Below are 21,299 nucleotides of genomic sequence, written 5' to 3'. Positions count from 1 at the left end.
TAGCACCGATCGATCACGAAGAAGGTAGTGCTTCTCTCTTCGACACGTTACGATGGTTCGGTTCGACGAACCAATTAGTAGCATCCGTTCCGTCGGAGCAGCCCAGAGCTTCGCAATAGATGACAATAATTTGTTGTACTGCTAATAAAGGCAGAATTCCTGACACCGAAGGTCTAGGGCGTCCCTACCGTGTACTCCGTTACTATGAACTGATCACGCAACCATTTTCTGCACCTTGCTAGCCCTCTTTGTAATCGATTACAATCGCAAATTGATCTTCAAAATGTAGTTGTCCTTCCCTAAAGAAGACACCTTATCATCTTCATCTCCTCTTAATCTCTTTTCCAGCTTCTTGTAGCGGTCGCAATAGCGGAGGACGTGCAACACGAAACAGTTAAGCCCGATGCTAGCAAGACGTCAGTTGAACCAGTCGGTTCCACGGGCACACTGTTGCATCGCCAGAAGCGGCACGAAATTGAAATTCACCGCGTCATCAAACGGCGCCCGAAATTGCCTCCGCCACCACCTCCACCGAGAGGACGCAAACCGAGACCACGTCGGAGGCCGGGATCGAAGCCGCGTGTCAAGTATGGACCGCCGAACGTAAACTTCCCTCCACTGTCCCACTACGCACCGCAAAGCATTGAAGATCCGTTCAGTTCCGGCTTCGAGAGTTCCTTCAGCGATCACCATGGGTCGTTTGGGGAACCTCCGCCAAACTACGGATCATCGATACACCCATCGCCAACGTTCGGTTCACCACCGTTCGCATACGGTCAGTCGATTACCAGCTACGAGGGATCGTCCTTCGGCAAGCCCAGCTATGAAGGATCCTCGTTTGGGAAGCCTAGCTACGAAGGATCGTCGTTCGGGAAGCCCAGCTACGAAGGATCGTCGTTCGGAAAACCTAGCTACCATGGCTCCACGTCCTACGGAAAGCCCAGCTACGAAAGCTCTATTTTTGACGCTGGCCTATCGAAAAGCAGTTTCGGTAATGGCCCCAATGTGTTCGACTCGAAACTGCCTTCGTTTTTGGATTCATCCAATGGTTTTGACGGATTTACGGGAGGTGCAAACAAACATTCCAGTGTCGGCGGTGGGTACTCTCATAGCTACTCCCAGCATTCCAGCGGCAAGTATCCTCACTTTGCGGACTCCACGGCCATCAATACCTACACCACACCATCTGGAAGCGGAAATAAAGGCAGCTTCCATACAGACCTTTCTTCCTTCGGTGATGGGGGCTCAAAGCATCAGTTGCCACTGGAGACGTACAAGAAAGACCCCTACAAAACGCCCCTCACGTCGTACGAAGTAGCGGCTCCCAACTCGAAGTCGAACCTGTTTGAACCCTCGAATGACTTCGATGCGTCCTACAAGAGACTAAACCACAATAGCGGTGGCGTTAGTTCCACCCACACCACCTCACACAGCACGAGCGGGGCTAGCGAAGAATACATACCCAGTCTGCCGACGCGTTACGACCAGGAACAGTTCCACACCCCAACTAAAACCAATCCAAACAAGCCGGCGATCAACGCGTTCCCAACGATTGGCGACAATGATCCGTTTACGTCGTTCAATTCATACTACGACGGTGGTTCCGAAACGCAGAAGGTGCCCATCAAAAGTCAATCGCTGACACCGTTCGGCGGTCAAGATGGTGCATCGGATGAGAAGTTCTCTGCCGACGGGCCCAAGCGTCCGATTAGGAGTCGCCGAAAGAAGAAACCGAAAGTGCCAGGACCGAGCAATGCGCACAATCTCGATACCGATGACCTACGGGACGCGTTCGGGTCCAGCTCAGACTTTCATCAGGTGGCCATAGATGCGGATGAGTTTCTGGAGTTCGAACCCAAGAAACAGGTGAAACACTCCAAGCCGGCCGGAGTCACGTTACCGCGAACCGAAGATGATCATCCGTCAAACTTTGTACTGCTTTCGTCTCAAAATAAAGCAACTGTAAAGATCGGAGGCCGAGGAGATTACACTAGCCACCGGACACCGAGCTCACCGTCAGTTACGGCGTCTAAGTCGATCGAGTTTGATGCGAAAAACTCTGACCTACACAACTACTTCCAAAGTAATCCCTTTAATCAGGGCCATAGGCTGTCAAAGCCGTCCGGAAGTGACGATCTGAGTATTCTATCGATACAAAAGTCAAACTCGAAAAGCTACTACGCCGGATCGAGTCAAGCGAACGGATCGGGTGGCCACACGCCCGAGGTACGACCGACGAGAAGACGAGATATGCCACACTATCGGAGTGCAACCAGTCTAGACTACACGATGCTAGACGAGGATGACGATGATGAGAGCTACGACGACATAAGCGACATCGGAACTCGCCAGAGAGCCACCCGAAAGAAGAAAGACCTGTCGGGGACCCCATCGGAAGTTCCACGCGATAACTAACTCGGTGGTAGATGAAGACCACACTCTCTTTACCAGTGCTATTCGAGGTATAAGTATGCAGTAGCGTGTATAAGTTGTGTTTCGTTGCGTTCTTTTACGTTTGTAGTGTAGTAGGGTGAGAATATTATTTATTAGACTGTTTTTAAGCTAAGCCAACAATCACAATAAAGATGCTCAGAGTACGGCGACAGTAATTGAACGGTAATTGGTTCAAAGAATATTACAACAAACACGCTATGTACCCAAAATCAACCAACAAGAGAGAATAGTGCAGCTTTCCTACCTTTTTATCGATAAACGCTGTCCACTGGCGACTGGTGCAGTACCCTTGGAAGTCTTGGAAGAAGATCGGCCCGGATGAGGTGGCCGGAAGATCAGGCGTATGCGTCGCCAGACCCAGCACCGTGCGCGATTTTTCCAGCAGTGCCTTCATGACCGGAATGAGGAACGAATACTGCTCCGAGTTGTCCTCGTCGATCGCCTTACAGATGGCCTGGTTGAGGCTGTACATCAGGTACCCGATTTCGGCCGGATCTTGATTGATGCGGTTCTGAAGCAGAGCATGTAGTTTAGCTGTTGCCATGGCGACAATGTCGGAATTGACGTTGTGCGAGCACTTAAGTAGCAGTCCCAAGCATAGGTGCGACATTTCCGACCAATCGTCACTGCTGCTCTGCTGAAACACCATCAGTATGTCCAGCAACGAGAGCACACCGTCCAGAAGCTTCACGGAACACTTTTTCGAACTGTCCTCGTTCGGATCCAGCACCACCAGGTCGTACGCCAGGCGAAGTAACTGTGCCGCATTTTGCTGATGGGTCAGTGCAAGCTGTGCATTTTCCGCCAGATCGATCAGTGCCGCCTGAACGCCCATCTCCAGGATGCGCAGCCGCAGGCTAAGGTGCGAGCAGTAGAGCTCATTGTTAAGCGCGATCAGGTTGATACAAGCCATCACCTGGCCACGTTCTTGCCAAGAGTCGTTCGTGTTTTCCACACCACGCCACAAAATCGTAAAAAGGCTGTTTGATACAAGACACACCAGATTTTCTTCGTCATTATTCTCGTCATATTTTGCGCTCGGCGATTCCGCACTGTTCCCCGTACTGCAGTCCAGTTCGTCTACGCTTTTGGTCGACTGTAGATCCTCTTTCCCCATCGAAGCAGTGCCGGCCAGCGACCCGGACTCATCGAAAGACCCATTCTCTTCGCTACTGCTGCTGAGGGACGATTTTTTCTTTCGCGCTGCACCACCGTCTTCGAAGCTGAGCGACAGCGAACCGATCGTGTCCTGTATGTCCGATGTTTTCTGTCGCAGCACCGAGTATACGGATGTAATGGAAGAGGCTATATTGTCAACGACCGCTTCTTGCACCGTGTCCGCCAGCTCCTTGATCTCGTGCTCAATCACCGTCGCTGCTTCGGACATAAACGAGTTGAGGTGTTTGTTTGCATCGTGTACGTGCAGTTCGAGTGTTTCGTCGTCGAACACAATCAAATCATCGCCACTGGCGCTGACCACCGTCGATTCACGTTCCCGCTTTACGACCTCGTCCATGTCGGTCAAAATATTGTCCTTCTCCTTTTCCACCTCTCCACCCGTTCGATTTTCCACCGGCTTTTTGATCAGCAACCTTGCAATGGACTCTTGCCAGCCTACTTGTTTCGCAATCATTTGCGGCGCTTTCGGTTTCGTGAAGGTGCTCGTCATCAGCCGCCGGGCGATCTCGAGTTTCAAGGTCAGGCTGGATAAATTGGCATGGTAGATCAAGCACAGGGCACCGGCGTAACCCATCTCGGAATCGGATGCCAAGTTAAGATCCAGCAAACCCAACATAACGCTTGGTTCCAGGACGAACGGTATCATGAACGAAAAAAGTCCCGGATACAAGCTGTGGCATTCGATGGACGGTTCATAGAGCCGCAACGCAGCCTTGTGTTTGCTAGAGATGCGCTTGGTGTTCAGCATGCCGCCGATAAATTTGATAAGTTTCAGATGCACTTCGCTTCCAAACGATCGGTCAATAAACAGTGTGTACATGGCCTCGGCCATATGTGGTTCGTACATCAGCAGGAAGATTTGATCCTTCACGTGCTTTCCTTCGATCAGCAGCAACAGCATGTCGATGATCTCACCGACTGCAGTTTCGTGTTTCAACGTGGTCAGAAATGTAAGCAGCGTTGATATCTGCGAATAAAACAACAAACATCTATTTGAGACGCGTATCGTACAAGCGAAACTGTGGCATCTCTACATACCTCCTTGATGTTCACCTCCTTCTGTATATAATACTTGATGATTCGCAACAGCGACTCGCGCACCATCTTCGCGTCCTGTGGCGTGAGGCTCGTGTTGTTCGTGAAGTGCTCATGTATCACGTCCAGCAAATACTGAATACCGAAATTGCGGCGAAAGTACTTCCGATCGTCCTTGATGATCGTGCTAATGTACTGTATGTGTCCGATGACGATCTGAAACTGGGCCTTGGACCAAATGCGAAAATTGAACACCAAATCGCGGTGTAGCACGTGCAGGAGCTCCATGTTTCCGGACGGCATTTCATTCTGTATCGATTCAATTAGCAGCTGCACCGCCATCAGCACGTTCACGTCAAACAGCAATTCGTGGCACTTTTGCAACAGCGCGCTCGTGATGGCAATGACATCGTTCTTCAGCATACTCTCCTTATTCGCGTCGTTTCCGTTGATAAAATTTCGCACCAAACACAGAAAGCATGCAATCGGGTTTTGTATTATCTTCGCTTCGGTCAGCGAATTGAGCTGCAGCATCTCCCAATCGCCAAAGCGTTCCTCCTTCAGTGGCGATTCTACGGGGCTGAGCGATATAAGCTCGTTCGCGGCCGGTATTTCCGATGCAGGAAGCTGCGTGATGTGGTCCAGGATCGGAAGCAGGGCCACCATCCCACCAATCCCAGTCAGTGCGTTCTGTATCGAAAGCGTTTGGGCTACGTTTGCGACCAGATGACCGTTGTACTGGTTTCCGGGAGCTAGATCCAAGCACAAGCCATCGTAGCATGCGCTCGGTGCAAAACAGAACACAAACTTTGACGCCATGTCGAACGATTCGATGATGTCAGACGCTAGCACGTTGGCCACGTTCGGTCCCACCTCGAACAAACTCTTCAGATTGACGTTCGTATCGGCCAGCAGAACGGCACCAAGCTGTCCCTTCAAACATACCGCTTCGCCGAACACCAAGTCCTGCATACCGATCGGGTACGATTTAACGCTCGGGTCTAGCGACGTCGTGGACTTGCTCGGAAGGGTGAAATAATTCGGCACCTGCGACACCAGTCCGGGGAAAAATGCCCGTTCGATAATATTTGGGAACAGGCTCGATTTGCTTTTCTCTTCCCTTTCTCCGCTCGGCGAAGCATCCGGCACGGGGCTCATTCGCGCAGAGTTTGACTGATGTGACGTGTGAGACACTTTCCTGAAATTATTATACGGCGCACCGATCGAACAGTAGTGAAACGCCTCGGCAAACGAGGCGTACTTCATTGTCGAGCCTAGCTTCTGCATCGAATCGATGTACACGTTGATCTGATGGTAAGAGAAGAGCCGCTTCGGCGGGACGACACTCACAGTTATCGAGTGCCAACGGCCATCGAGCAATTGCGGAGATTGTGCTGTGGCGGTAAAGAACTCCTTCTTTGTTATAACGCTCACCACAAAGTTGCCACTTTTTTGGACGAAAAATTCGTACCCCGTGCCGTACGTGGTGGACAAACTGAACAGCTGCCGGCGATAGTTTTGTGCCATGGAAGGCTCTTCGTCCAACCGTAGCCACGCGTGAAATACGAACCCGTGCGTGGTGTCCCATTTGCGAATCTCTGGTATGGTGATCCCGCTGGTGTTTGTTTGAATGTCGAGAAAATTGTCCGGCGCAACGCCCAGTGTGGTGCGGAACTGGGTCACCCTCAGAATCGTTTCCAGCAGCTGCTTACGGTGCTCGAACTGGGTCTCGCTGCGGAGCAGTCTGAATAGACTGTTAACTTCCGTCGGCAAGATGCTATACTTGGCCAGTTCTTCGATGAGTTTTAACAGATTAATGGTGCACTTCGACGATAGCCGATTCCCATCCGATAGGCACACGTGTACTATCCGTTTAATTGTTTTTTCTCCACACACGTGCTGCTTGCTGTGGAAGGACACAATTGACAAAGAGTAGCGATCAGCGATTATCCAGTGTATGCGTTCCGTTGAAAATGTACCTTTGCATTGTTCCAGAACACTTCTTCAGTAGCACCTCGCTAAGAACATCCTGCTCGTTTTCTCCCATAAACGGCATCCATTCGATCAGTTTCGTGACGACGGACACATTCACATGCCGGCTGTCGGCGTCGTCGAAGGCGAAGCCTAAACATTCATTGATTAGACTCTTCGACGGTTTCCCGTAAGCTTTCAGTCCGTCAAACAGTACGTTAATACTGTTGGTGTGCATAAGGTTGTATTGCATCTTTTCGGAATGATAACAAAGTTTCTGCAGTGTTTTCACCAACACCGTCCCTATCACTTGGTGATCCATTATCCACTTCTACAAAGCGACAGAGAAAAAATTGATTTCCTGTAATATATCATTGAGACTAGCGATGGTTGTTTTACCTTCGTTTGTTCGGGAATTTGTACCAGGTTTGATAGAAACTTTGCCTCGAACAATGCATTGCACAAAATCAGCTTATTAGCGTGTTCCGGAACAAATTCCTCAATCGTAGCGATCGACGCACACAGTGCCCCAACGTCGATGTAATTGTCATTCTCGTGCGACACTTCGAAGCTTTCCGTGGACAAAGACTTGGATAGGAAGTGCTCCGTAGTTAACAGTTCACGTATGGATCCTATGTACAGTTGGAATATGGTTAACAAATCAATTTGGCGCTACAAGTAAAAGCAAACGGATTAGCAAATAGAAACAGAACCCGTGATTCCACCGCTTGAACTGCGTTACCTGTTCCGGACTAGATTTCTGTAGAATTACTGCCATGAGAGCGAAGCAGTGAAGCATCAACCGCCGTAGCTCAGCTTCACTTTCCCATTTTGATACAACATCAATGATAATGGTAACTGTGGCAGGACTAATGGCACGCAGTCCATTGTGCTAAGGACAGAAGTTAACATACATTATAAGTTTTTGCACTGACACGATCTCCTTGCCGTGATTGTGGCTGACATCAAGCATTAACGTTTACATTTAAGAACACCATCGTTGATTTTCAAACTCTAGCAAAATTAGTGACAAAAACATTTGCCTGAAAGGTTAGCCACCTTGATTAAATCACAAAAACAAAAAACCAAACACGTTTTCACAACAAATTAAGGTTTGGCAAACAAAAAGCGACAACCAACAGCATGCAAATGGAAAAATTAGCGACAAACATGTAATACCCAAACTCACCGCGGCTTGTTTATTTCCTTCACCATCCGGATTATTTAAAGAGTACGAATTGACACTGGGCAGCGGTACATTAACTAAAGCTGCCTGGAATGTGGAATAGTTAGAGAACGGGAAGAGATAAAATCGAAAAGTAGTTCGAACGATAGTGTTGATAGTGAAACTCCAACCACCAGAGAACAGAGAACCCGCTTCAAAAGGGATAGGAGTAAATGCGGAAAACTTAAAAGCACGTTAAAACGAAAAGGAACATAAAAGTAGACCCGTTTGAATTGAAAGAACACCACTGACCTGAGATCCTGCAATGACTGCCCCGAGAATATGGACTAAATCTTTAGCAATCTTCTTGTTCTTAGTAGATTTACCGCTCTGGAAGCAATCGTATATGAATGGCACAATTTCTGGATGCATCGGAGCTATCTTGTAGCCGAGGCACGAGTAGTCGGCGTGATGCCCGCGCAGATAACTTCTCCATGTCAGATACGGATCGTACAGAACTTCCAAAAGTTGCGACACACTTTTCACAAACAGTTCGTCGGTGAACTCATCCGTTGACCGGTTTTCGGTAAGCTAAAACATTACGATCGTTATTTCAGACACACGAACGTTTGCGGCACTTGCACTTACCCTGTTGATGATGAAATTCGAAATCGCAATGCAGCTGGAAATATAGCTTGAACGGATGACCGAATCGATATTTTCAAAATGACGACATATCACCGTCAGGCATTGCACGAGCAACACATTTTCCTTCATGCCCTCGTTATCGATGCTTTTATCTGTCGCAGCCTGGAATGGCGTTGGTAGAGTGTAAAGAAGAAAAAGCACTTCTGACTCATGTTGACAAAACAACGATCCGGACACGACACCCCCAAAAACCGATGTCAACAACAACAGCACGGTGCGTATGGTCCAAGTGTTATCTCTTTCCATTTTTCCCTCGTTATGCAATGTTTACTTACATTTTCACAACAATCGCGAGCGATTATTAGGAACTTCTCGATCGCTGGTAGTAGCTCGTCCGGCAGGCGACTCAAGTGGGGGCCCAAATCCGGCGCCACCTCATCCCAACGGGGTGCATTTTCAAAGTCGAGCCGTAGCTGAGTGTGCCAAATGCTCACGAAGCCTGCTATGAACTGTCGGAAGTAGGTTTCTTCGTTCTGGAAAAGTACCCACATCCGGAGAGGACGTCATTAGAGCATTGTCGCGAGGCAACGCTTTCGCCACTGAAACGTGAACACACGGCACAAGGGCACGGTCAGGTTGGCTTACTTTTGTCGTATACTGCACCCACAGGTTGTAGATATCCTTTCGAGAATCCATCGTCGTCCGGTTGCCACGGTGCGTTCTGACGTCGGTCAATCAGCGCACGTTACACATTCCATAGCACACTGCTTCGAGTCTTTCGAAGCCACCTTCTGTGATTCACGGGTTCGTTGAGTGCCGTTAAGTGCGAAACTGGGCACGGTCCGGTTATCTTCGTTTCGAGCTGCACCGTGCGTGTTGGCGATGTAACGTAATGTTTTCCCTTCGCCTTGATTAGCAAGAAGATGACACAATAATGCACCGCTCACTGGAGCTGTGTCCGGGGGCGGCGGTTTTACAAACTTGACTACGCACCCAAAAGAAAACAGAGAAACGTCACAACATATGCCCTTTGACAGCTGGCGAGCTTTGGGCAGTGTAAACCCTTGAAGATGCAGCATCAACTTCGGCAAAGCTCTTCGGTGTTTTTTCCTGTCGAAATAAGCGCTTTGATAATGGAATGGAGATTTTGTAGAAAGAACTGTTCAAATCAACTAATTTTGTATCCGAAACTGGGCGCAAAGCAACAGGAGAGCATCCACAGCAAAAAAGCACCCCAGCGATCGGTTCGTGTCTTCGCTAAGCAGGGAAAATGTCTTTTAACTAAAATGTTGTGGAAGTTAGCAACTTTGACCCAGCTGAAACTGAAACCCCCCAGTGAACAATTTTGAGAGCCCGAGGCTGCCCCTCTGCCTGCGACGCGGCGGAGGAAGGCTGAGACGAGTGAGATCGAACGCCCCTCTGCCTGCGACGAGGCCGAGGAAGGGCGATCTCGCAGCGCACGAAGTGAGAATGAGACGCGTTCGTTGGTTGCCGGGGAAAGAACGGAAGGAATCCCCGTGAGTTTGAAATCGCCGTGAGTTTGCTGGTGGAAGACGAACGTTGGAGAGAAAGAAAAAGGAATAGAAATAACAGAGACAGCGAGATCGTGGCAAACTCCCGAAGTACCGAGGGTCCGACAGTCTCTCTGTAAGTTTTGGTGAATCGGGACGAAAACTCTGCCTCTGTTTTTTCTAAGTGCCAAGTGTAAAGTACCAAGTGCTTGTGCTTCTCTGTCGGGTGATCCTGATAGAAATAATCCAGGTAAGTTTATTGGACAGTATTCAGTGACAACCAAATAATGTTGAAATGTTTTCGCTTTGCTCGTTTCAGATGTCCAATCAGATGTCCAGATGGGATGCAAAGGATTCGATGCAATGCGTTTTACAACGAAGGCAGCTACGCACCAAATTGTGAACCGCTAGTGCAGAGTGAAGAGTGTATGCCAAAAAAGAGAGAGAAAATATATCGAAATGTACCGCCCAAAATACGAACTGTTTCATTTTGGTTAGGGGGAATATGGGAGAAAGAAAACGAAAAAAGCGAGAGAACACACAGGTGAGAGACAGGGGGCCGCTCGGTGAGAGAATTCAAACCACTGCCCACTTCATAGATCAATCCACGGATCACTGCGATTTCACTATGGAAGCTCTTCGGGACAAAATATATGAGGCAGCCGTCCAGTAGTGGATGAGTAGTGGATGAGTAGTGGAAGCCTCCATACTGAGAAATCGAAAATTGTTCACTGGGCCCGCACCACCTCTGCGTGTCATCCAAGAGAAGCAAACGGAAGACCAAATGAATTCAAACCACACACAATTAAGACAGGCATTTAAAGCTTTCACATTTTATTTATTTTCAATAGTTATTACTCATGCCGGTTTGGTTTTCGCATTCCTGGTTATCACTCTTAAATTATATGACAATCACAAGGCATTACAGATCTTTGGAAATATAGGTTTGAATACTCAATCTAAAACGTATGCTCCCACTTTATACCAGCGGCGGCGGCAGAAACCAGCTACACTTTTCTTTCTGAGCATTTTCACGCGGAGCTTGGTGCCCGCTCCGTTGCCAGTCCATTCCTTCTGAGAATTGCCAAATCCTCCCAACCAGAAGCTCTTGGCAGCAAAAGCAGTTGTTCTTCCTACGTAAAAAACCGAAAACCGTTACTGTGAAACACACCGGAAAAAAGTGGATTGCGTTTGGAGCACTCTAATGTATACGCTGCTATAGTTTCCATTGTTTTTTTTTGGTTTAAATCGCTTTTGTGTCTTTGTATTATTTGTTCTAAGAATTGCAATCGTTTTGCTGCTATGGTATCGTTTGTATGATCTCGCAATTATGTACAAACATGATTAAATACCAACTGAGTGTGCGTTCTGGTTTACGTTTTGCGTTATGTTACTGACTAGTGTGCGGCGAACGCAATGAATACGGATTAGCTACCGCAGAAATGGACAAGAATTCTTTGGAACGGACGGTGGTAGTTTCAGTGTAGAGCTCTCCTCAGTGTCGACTACTGTACAACAGGTTGCTTCAGGGTGACCGGAAATCAAGTCACAATCCGCCGAAGACGCGCGGGTTGCGTTCGTTCATGGATGGGCCAAAAAACACCTCCGAAACAGTGTGTGCCGCAAATTTTCCGTTCCTGGCGCGTTGTTAGTACATTAATAAAACGTTAATAAAAGTAAACCTTCGAAATTAGACTAGTTACGGGTACATTTTACGACCTCTGTTAAAAAGCTGTTTGTAGAGAACTTAGCAGAATTTGTGTCTCCCCTACGCCCGTTTGCATTACGACGGGGCGAACCGTCGCCATTTAGTTTAATGATGGTTTATATGAATAATTTTATTAATTCTAGCATTTTTTTTCATGTGGATGAAGCTTTCAAACTAGCAAAGCTTTTACGATTTTAAACACTCTCAAGAGATCAAAGTAGCTTAATAAGTTTACCTCTTTTCTCCACGTTTCACTCTTTTGTTCTCCGTTATTCGCTTTTTAGTAGGCTCTAAAATTTTGAAAATTTATAACTATTTTTATGTGCTCTTTTGTTGCTCCGTTTTGCTTTTGTTTGCGTTTTTTTATTTTTACTTAATTTGATTGATTGATTCATCTGCATTCTTTTTTTTACAGCGTTTTTCACACAGCGTGAGGATATAGTATCAACGAAGGCAGAATAAATGTCGAAAGTTTTGCCTCTGTTCTCCAGATTGAAAACAGAAAAGTGATTATGATCGAGTGAAGAAACTTTGGGTAAATGTACTTTCTGGGTTTACATCACACAGCGAACAATATGAATGACACAGTAACATCTCGATACCTCTGACCTGAGTGATGTGCAGCAATGAAAGCGGAACCTTCAACCACCGAAGATGATAGAAAACGTATGCCGGGCGTTGAGTCATGCTTTGCACTACAACTAACGTGTCCACTTCACGACCAACTCAATCAAATGTATATTTTGACTGCATAAAGGTTAGAAAAATAAAGCTTTACGGTACCAAAACTATGTTTACGTCAATGACCTATGGCCTTCCAAAGTCAGATATATTCGAGCTGTGGTGTCGAGTGCGGCCAATATGTGTTACCCCAACGCATGGACGTCCTAACAAACGACTGGCTAAAACAACCCTGCGCAACGTCTGGTGCGCATCCTATTTTGCATCGTCTCTTGAACTGCCATTTGTAGGTTGTAGTCGGCAAAAATGAAAAGTAGAAAAATCACAGAACGGCAAATGATTCAACCGGTTATTGCTCGTTAAAAGGTTTGGTTTCTTTTCGCCCGCTCACAGGCTCACTAAACAAATAATCTGTGCAAAGCTAAAACTGACCCGCGCAGATGGCCGCGAACCGTGTTTAACGTGTTTGAATTTAATTTGCTTTTTATTGATTCATTTCCTAGTCTACGAAACAAAGATCGTGAAGCAAGATCCAAAAGCCCCGGCACTTTACAAAACCTCGGCTCAGCGTAAGACAGGTGGCGCAGTTACTGCGTTTTTGGGCCAGTGTGCCAGCTACTCCACGTTGCCCTACCAATTTCAGCTATAGTTTCTCTATTCTACGTCAGTATGCCTCTAGTATCTGATGAGTGGCTGCTTCTTAGTCTAGTTCGATAAAAATCTATCAACAGTTCAAGTTTGGTTTTCTCTTCGGAATTTTCAAACTATGCTTCAACGGGGATTGCAATAAAATACTCTGCCTCCACTATTCTCTCAGCTACGCCCGAAAGCCAACCTTCCGGTTCCTACGCCTCACAATCCTTACTAACCTTTTCCACCGAAGTCGTCAGACGGCCGTCGCCACAAAAGTTCGATTGGTTCCATCACATCTTTAGTAGTACTACGCGTTGACCATAGGCAAACGAAAATAAGAGGAGACATCTTACCCACTGGACGCTCCCGCCAAGGTGCTTATTACTCATTCCCAGCTGGAACGTGGCAAAAGTTGTGTTGTTTTGGCTCAGTTTTCTAGAGAATAATTTACTAACCATTTTCGGTTCCGTAGCAATCAACTGGGGGAGTTTCGTGTAGCGTTCCAACACAGAGTTTTGTGCCGATTAAACTCACTCGCCGTTACTGTATGGTTTTGGTGAGTCACATTTTAATGTAGTTCGCAGTTTAGCGTTCGCTTTTGAGCCTTTCGTGTATCCGTTTTCGCGCTTCCGGCAGGATCATCATTACACTGTGTAGAGACTATTAGTTTGCTTAAGCTTGCTTGAGAGTGTAGCGTCTGCTTTTGTGCATGGTAAATGTTATCCTTCCAATGTAGCTCCGGCAATGCGTTTGGTACGACCCTAGAGCGATTTACAGCTACTCCGTCGATAGGGTTGTGTGATAAAAGTTTAGCGGCATTGCATCGGCTGCGCGCAGAGATTCGCGATTCAAACAGACTCTAGTTGCTATCGTTTTGACGCTAAATTATATTCACCTTTCCGCCAGCCCAGTTATAACAGTCATAAGATAAGCAAGTTCTTACTTAGTAAATTTAAACTTAACGTTTTCCAAACCGTGCACTTGACGTTTCAGACTGCGGCTATCGGACCAGGCGGAGTCGAGATACTGGTCGTCATCGTTTTGCTCAAGTTTCTGTGAACGAGAGAGAGAAAGAAAGAAGGGACAGAAGAGTTAGTTTATTAGACAAACCCATTGAGGAGATCCTGTATGTCTACCACGCAAGACGATTCACTTGGACTTGGATAGTTTCTTTCTGCAGAAGCGAATCAATCAGGTGGTGTTGCATTAATTGCATTTGCACCTTTCAGTTTATCCATTCCCCGGTGGGTCCCTGAGCACTAAGGACGTGTCGTCGTTACATACGTATCGATGAAATGAATTTCATTAGAACAGACCGGATCGGGCCAAATCTGGCGGCCACGACAGGGCAACATACTGATACACTGGTCACGCCAGCTGGCTGCTCGTTTGACATTATGCATCATCAAAGGCTCGCCGAAGAGGCCGCTCCGAGTCTTGGCTACGGCCCAATAGCCCGTTCAGCTATTCCGGTCAGCTACTCGGGCCTACAGAAGTGTCGTGATACAACCGAATTATCGAGTTTCATTGAATTTTGGCGCCAAAAATTAAATTACAACTCCAAATTGCTTTCTGATCCCCAGCCCCAGCGGCCGCACAGACCGTTGACACGCCCGATGCAATCATAATGCACAGACCAGCCACTGTGACGGGCCCGGCCCGCAACGTAATCAGGACACGACACGAGTCCCAGCACGGTGTCGGCGGCGACGGCGACAACGCGCGGTTAACTCTAGCCGGCGCCAGTCTAGAACCAGCGTATGGCACCAGCCGCCCCAGGCCAATCGATATTCGCTCGGAGCTGACGCCCTGGCGACCGCTCATTTGGCCTCTGGCTGTCCATTGCTTCCGTATTTTCCTTACCGACACGGGGTGACACACCATTCGGCCCCAGGAACAGGGGCCCTCAGGGCGTCTGGCGGACACGTCAACGCGGGGTGAGATATCGCAATTATGCACCATAAAACAGCTGACTGTTGGCAGCCCGGCAGAGCGAACGATTCGATCCCACGGCCAAGTGTGCCCCGCCGACAACCGACGTCGGTACTGAAACGTTCGAAATTCGTCCTGACAGGCCACGCCAAAGCTGGCGGAGGTTTTGCAGGTTGGCCGAGGAACAAATCAACTGCAAAGCTTTTAACCTCCATCCGCCACGTCGGTTGGTTAACGATTGAGACGTTGTAGCCAGGGCAAAGTGGGCACAGTGGGCATTGTCACCACTAGAATTAGCGGGGAATAATTGCGGAGGAGTATTTGGTACTGGGGTCTCCTTTCCTGTGCCTGTACTAACCCTTGCAGTGAAGCCGAGTTGGACAGCAGACCGCCGTCGATGCTTTCGCGCGACATTTCGTCCGCCATCTTCACCTTCAGCTGGTGGCCGAACGAGTTCACGTCCGAGCTCGGTGTGATCGGCTTGGACGACCCGTTCGTGTTGGTGGTGGCGGTCGTGTTGGTGTTGTTGATCGAGTTGACCGTGCCGTTCGGGAGATTCGGTTGGATCGGAGTGGTCGTCGTCGTATTTACATTGTCCCCGTCGGTCGAGCCCTGCTGCTGCTGCTGCTTTTCGTTGATGTGGTTCGCTGTCACCTCGACCTCGTTCTCGTTGTTGATCTTGTTGTCGTTGCCCTCGTCCGTATCCTGCAGGTCGTCCTCGGTGGCGTCCTCCTCACCGTTCTTGTCCAGCAGGGCGGCCTCCTCGTCCTCGGCGAAGATGACGAAGTACGCGAACGCCAGGTAGATCACGGAGATGATGAACGACGGTATCGGGATGGCCATCGCGTACACCAGGTTGAGCGTGTTCTGCCACATGTCCAGATCGCTGATCACCAGCTCCGGGTCGACGCGCGAGTAGTAGCAGGTGAAGTTCGTGCCGATCGTCCAGTACTTCTTGGTCCAGATGGTGCAGTTCAGCATCGGCGGGTAGCCGCAGCCCTTCACGTTCGGGTAGAGCCGGGCGCCGGTGAAGTACCACTCGGAGTTGTTCCCCATCAGCCCGGTGATCTCCTCCGGGTACTCGAGGAACGGGTTCTCGTCGTCCGGCAGCGGACTCTTGAACCCGTTCCGGGCGTCCCCGAACCCGTTCATCCCGTTGCTGTTCTCCACCAGCATGTCGCTGTAGTCGTAGTCGGTGCGAATCGCTCGCTCGAAGCGCGCCAGCGAGCTGCCGTACCGGCTGCTGCCATCGGTCGTGCCGATCGGCCTCTTGCCTACGCTATTGGAACTACTAGCTACACTATCGCCACTATTCGCCCTACTAATGCTACTATCACCAATGGTTTTTTGTGTCGTAGAAGTTGTCCTCGCCGTCGTCGAAGTGGTTGGTCGAAGCACGCGGGACGACGTCGAAGCCGGCGGCGACGATGTTGACGCCACCGTTGACGGTAGGTCGGGCGGCTGAGTGGTGCTGCCACCGTCGGCACCGTCGGCCGCTTCCTTCGCCGCGGCGGCCGCTAGCTGGGCGGCCGTCTTGTAGTTGACCCGTATCTGCTGGCACTCGTAGATATCCTTGGTGCAGCCCTCGCGGCACGACGCCCAGGAGCAGTTCTTCGCCCCGTACAGGTGCTCATTATAGGCGGTCACGCACAGGGCCGGTGACTCATCGAACTGCATGAAAATCGTCTGGAAGGCCGGCTCGATCACGAACGGCACCAGGAACAGGAAGGCGAACAGGCTGAACGTGCCGAGCAGGATGAAGAAGGCGGTGGTGTAGAACAGGGCCTTTTCGCGGAACGTACGAGGAACGATTTCCTCATCCATATCTACTGGCAGGGGAGGCGACTAGCACCGGTCCAGGGGGGTCGTCCAGGGTTTGCTCCAGGGAAAGGACAACAAAAACGGCGGGAACGGCCGCTCTGGCGCCAATCGCTCCCGTTCTTTCTCTTTCTTGAACCTGAGGTATATCGGGCGGCCTATGATGGCCGCAGTCTGCTCGGAACGGTACGTGGTACGCGGCTAGTGCGGTGGTGTGTGGGTCCACGCTCCTACGGAGCATCCATAGCGGGAGGACGCCCTATCCTGCCTTGCACCGCCTATCGTCCCGAACGAATCGAGCAGCCGCCAAGTTTCGATTTGACTCCCGTGTTTTACTCACAGGCTGCAGGCGGCACAAACACACAGCAAAACTCGCGGCCTTCCTTTGTTGTCCTGCGCTGCGTACGGGGTTGGCGTGTTTATAGCGCCCACCTGACCGGTGCGGTGCGCTGGAGAGCGAGTGAGCCGGGCTGATTTATGATTGCTGGCGGCCTGGCTGGTCGGGCCTTCTCACATGTCATACGCCTTTTCGATCGTTCCGCGCGAAGGATGTTCCACTGCGGTGGTGGCCTTCGGGTGCCCAACGGTGCGGTGCGGTGCGGCAATCCTTGGCACTGGAAAAGCACAACACCAAGGCACCCGAAACAATACACTGCTGTGCGAAGGGTGATGGGTCCGCCACCCCGTCCTGCGAGTCCTTTCGGCAGTTCCTTTTCCGACGCGACGGTTCGATGGTTCCCGTGTGTTGACTTCGCTCACTTTGCAGTGCTTCCGTTTCCACTACTACACGTGTCCCCACCAGTGTGCGGTTCGTTCGCAAATCAGCTGCCTCACTCACCAGGCTTGTCGATTACTAACTCTTCGTACGTAACGTTATCCGTGGGATGGTCCGTTCTTTTCCCGACCCGATCTTCGGACGGGGCTGCAGCTGCCAATCGGCTTTACATAACCGCGGGCAGCATGCCCACCCGCCCGTACTTCCGCCGGGCCACCGGACACCACCGAGCTTGGAATGATAAATAATTTTCTTCACGTGTCACTCAATATCAATCCGTGTTTTTTGGGTATGTTATTATTTTTTAAACCCAACCACACACAACACACAGAAACACGAGCGAACTTTCACTGAACGGCGGCCGGTCGGTTATAAAATATTGGTAGCCTCGCCCTCCACTCGGTGTTAACAGAGTTTAAATTTTTTATCCCGAATGGCGTCACTGGTGCTGGTGCTGGGGCGCTGGTTCTATGATTCAGTGTCTTCGATCCGTTTGCCACAGGAGCGTGGCCGTGGTCACACTCTGGCGCAGGTTCGTGTTAGTGCGCCGAGCCCGACGGAACGGACGGAACCAGCTGTTTCCCGTTGCCCAGGACGAGTGGCCTTCCTTGGCAGGGAAGCCCCGAAAAAAGCGGGTCCCCGCCTTTATCGTGCAAATAATAATCGGTAGACTCCCGCCCAACTTCTGACCACAGATGCACTAAACCATTACGATTGGGGGGGCCGTACACTGTGAGCAGTGCGGAGAATGTTCGTGCCGTGCCACTTGCCACTTGATTTGGCTCGATTAGAACTCGAAGGCGCACCCCGCCCCGGGTACGACTCCTACGACACGGCTCATTACTCCTCTGCACAAACACGCAAATCACGGAGTGCACTGGAGAAAGCTTGCTGGCACACGAGCGGTTGGCGGCGGTTTAAAAAGCCATCGGTCCGGAACCGGCCCAGTTGTCGCCAACGGTTCGTCGGAACGTTGTTGGATCGTTGCGTGCTGCGACCATTGCCAGGGGCGCACGGCAGCTGACGTAGTCTGGTCGTTCGCAGAAAATGGGGCTGACGCGCGTGATGAAACCTGGCTGGCTGGCGGCCCGCAGCCCCACTGCAAAACGGTCCTTGACGAATTGATTCTGAGGCGAACTCTTACGGGGGTTACTGCGGGTTACTTTTGGCAGCTGCGAGACGCAGACAGGAAAGAACGCACTGAACAGGACGCACTGACACTAACACACCATTGCGTTGACACTGGGAAGATGGTTGCACAATTTCGCAAGGAAAAGATTTGCGTGTGACTCAATCGCGGCAACAGCCGAGACCGAGTCGTCGGCTCCGGACGTGATCCTGTGCCCGTCGTAAACGTCCCCGTCGTTGCCGCCGTACGTCCAACTGGTCCGCTAATGGCGGCGATGATAACAACACACTACAGTGGGGTGGGCCGTTCACCAAACAGCAGCACCACGCAAACCACCATTGGCACCGCCGCGACCGGAACCGCAATCCTTTGGCGAAGAAAAGTCCCGGACCCTAATCCATCGAGCGAGGAGCCGAGCCGAGAAAGTTGTCTTCATGTGTGTGTCTGCGCTGCGCTGGACGTGGGGCCTGAGGCCCGACTTGGGATTCCGCCACCACCCCGCGCGTCGGGTCGTTGGGGACGGAATGGGCCCCCGCCACACACGCGTTTCACACCCGTTGCGCCCGAGCGCCACCACCACCCTACAGGAGGATCATTGTACCCGTGTCGTCACACACCGTTTCCATTTGCGACACCGAAACCCCCACCGTGTATTTACAAAAGAACCAAAAACTGAAATCTACACTTTTTCCTACACACACATAGCTTAGGGATATTATCACAATTGCACGTCCTCGCGTACTGAATGGCGACTCTGAGGCCCTTCTGGTTAGCTCATCGGATCGGAGCCTTTGCGCTCGCGAAGTCAGTGCTCTCAGCAGGCCAGCCAGCCAGCCAGGCTCCCCGATTGGCCACAGCTCGTCCGTATGAGTTTGTCTCTCCAACTCGCCCACTCCCTCTCTCTCTCTCTCTCGAGCGCGCGCTCTCTGAAAGCTTCCACTGTTGACTGGTGTGTTGACACACCGAACAGAGACACACACAGTGACACGGCGAAGAGAGTACTCGAGCATATCCCGGTACCGAGACAGGAACCGGGACCAGCAAGGCAAAGGCTCTCGGTTTGGAGCTTCCCGAAAGGACCGGCTGACAGTTGCATACAATGTGGCACGCAAGCATCACAATATTATTGCAATTTACGGGCGAAACACGAAAAACATGGATCCCAATCACACGATTAGTATTTTATTATTACAATCGCGGCCAGTGGCCCATTTGTTTTAACAAACCCAAGTCGCGGTGAGAAACTGTGAGCGACCAGGCGGCTCCATCGGATGCTTCTTGTGAGGCCCGCCGTTTGACATTGGGCCCCTTCTGCTGGTCTGCTGTCAACAAATTAAGCACCGCATAGCCCATGAGTCAGATTAACGTCCTGCCGATGCACCATGCGACGGCGGCTCGTATATCAATCAAACACACCGTGAGTCCTGCGGGGCGAACCTCCTTCGGTGAGGCGAGCGAACCCGTGGCCGCCTGCGAAAGCTCTGCGCGCCGGAGCATGCGCCTTCGGGGCCACCTCAACCTGGCGGCGACCGAACATTCGAGTGGAGGGCAAAACTCGTCCCTCGTCGTTGGTCGCTCGCGTGGCCATGTTTCATTCATAGGCTAGATGACGGTCGGAGCGCGCGTGTGGAACTGCTGAAAACGGGGCTCACAAAACGGAACTGTTGGTCAGCACCAACACGGGGCCAGCCCGAGTGTTTGACCGCCGAGGGAGTTTTCAATCCGGTTGTACTGGTGCCCGTGGTTGTAGTGTGGAAAACCCCGGAAACCCGGAAACCCGGAAGCCCGGAATCGATTCCAAGTGTCGGTGGCTGGTGTGAGAAGTGCTGTGCAGTCCTCGATGAAGGACACTTTTTGCCCGATCGGTTGCGCCAACTGAAGTACTGCAACGAGGAACCCTGTTTGAGGTTTGGCGAATTGGCCGACGAAAGCATGCTGCCACTGCGAATTGTGGTCCGTTTTCGAGGTGACTTCGGCGGCAGAGGCGTTCGCGTGTGAACGAAATTGATTTTTTCCACCAGTAGTCCATCGCATCGGGACCTCAGTTAATCGATACCGCCGCCACTCGGAAGGCGGAACAATCGTAACCTGCTAAGGCGACTTTAGTAAGCACAATGAGCAAACATGAGTTGGTCCCGAGTCTAATTATAGGTTGAGTAGTAAGCAGAGAGGGCAACCACACAGAAAAAGAACAGCGAACCCCCATTGTGGCTTTAGCTTTCAGCACCCAAACCGAACGGATAATCCGCGCGAGACCAATTATGCTGCAAACTAGGGCTCGCCTCAAGCGAGAGTGAGATAAGTCGTAAGGATTAGAGTGGCCTCAAACCAGCCCGAGCAAAGCGGAAAAGAGACATAAGGAGCGAGTGTCACCCAAGGCGGCTAGGCGTCGGGTACGAAGGATAAAAAAGGAACGCAACACACATACACGGCCAAGCTGGCGGAGGTCTGACTAACTGACTGGTTGGCTGGCTGGCAGGAAGAACAAGAACGCCCGACCGAACGAAGCACGCACGCACGGCACAAAATACTGCAGTGAGTCGTGGCGTCAGTGCAACTGTACCCGTCTGTGGCGCGGAGTAAGCCCAACAGTACGTCAGCAGCTGCTAGTGCCCCCCCAAAAGGCCCTAAAGGGTAGCAAAAAAACGGTCACACAATTT

General features: G+C 50.6%; 2 protein-coding genes across 4 annotated transcripts in view; both read right to left on the bottom strand.

The window, feature by feature from the left end:
* LOC131212708 (neurobeachin-like protein 1) overlaps nucleotides 1–9,148 on the bottom strand; it is a 40,756-nt gene extending 31,608 nt beyond the window's left edge. The window contains exons 1-10 of one of the 3 annotated variants that reach the window (XM_058206680.1): nucleotides 9,098–9,148; nucleotides 8,788–8,985; nucleotides 8,432–8,614; nucleotides 8,117–8,368; nucleotides 7,832–7,912; nucleotides 7,382–7,531; nucleotides 7,039–7,311; nucleotides 6,648–6,970; nucleotides 4,672–6,574; nucleotides 2,699–4,600 (exon numbers count right to left, since the gene is read on the bottom strand). In XM_058206680.1, coding sequence (XP_058062663.1) covers nucleotides 2,699–4,600; nucleotides 4,672–6,574; nucleotides 6,648–6,970; nucleotides 7,039–7,311; nucleotides 7,382–7,531; nucleotides 7,832–7,912; nucleotides 8,117–8,368; nucleotides 8,432–8,614; nucleotides 8,788–8,985; nucleotides 9,098–9,148 — 5,316 coding nt within the window. Of the gene's footprint in view, nucleotides 1–2,698; nucleotides 4,601–4,671; nucleotides 6,575–6,647; nucleotides 6,971–7,038; nucleotides 7,312–7,381; nucleotides 7,532–7,828; nucleotides 7,913–8,116; nucleotides 8,396–8,431; nucleotides 8,615–8,787; nucleotides 8,986–9,097 lie in introns of all 3 variants that reach the window. The other 2 variants (XM_058206678.1, XM_058206679.1) reach the window with 2 other exon arrangements.
* A 4,776-nt stretch (nucleotides 9,149–13,924) lies between these two features.
* LOC131211495 (cilia- and flagella-associated protein 298) overlaps nucleotides 13,925–21,299 on the bottom strand; it is a 17,091-nt gene continuing 9,716 nt past the window's right edge. The window contains exon 4 of the mRNA XM_058204987.1: nucleotides 13,925–14,038. Within this exon, the coding sequence (XP_058060970.1) occupies nucleotides 13,925–14,038 (114 nt within the window). The remainder of the gene's footprint in view (nucleotides 14,039–21,299) is intronic.

The sequence above is a fragment of the Anopheles bellator genome, chromosome 2 (genome assembly GCF_943735745.2).
Source record: "Anopheles bellator chromosome 2, idAnoBellAS_SP24_06.2, whole genome shotgun sequence".
In the NCBI taxonomy this organism is placed as follows: Eukaryota; Metazoa; Arthropoda; class Insecta; order Diptera; family Culicidae; genus Anopheles; species Anopheles bellator.
This window is presented reverse-complemented; position numbering and strand designations above follow the sequence as displayed.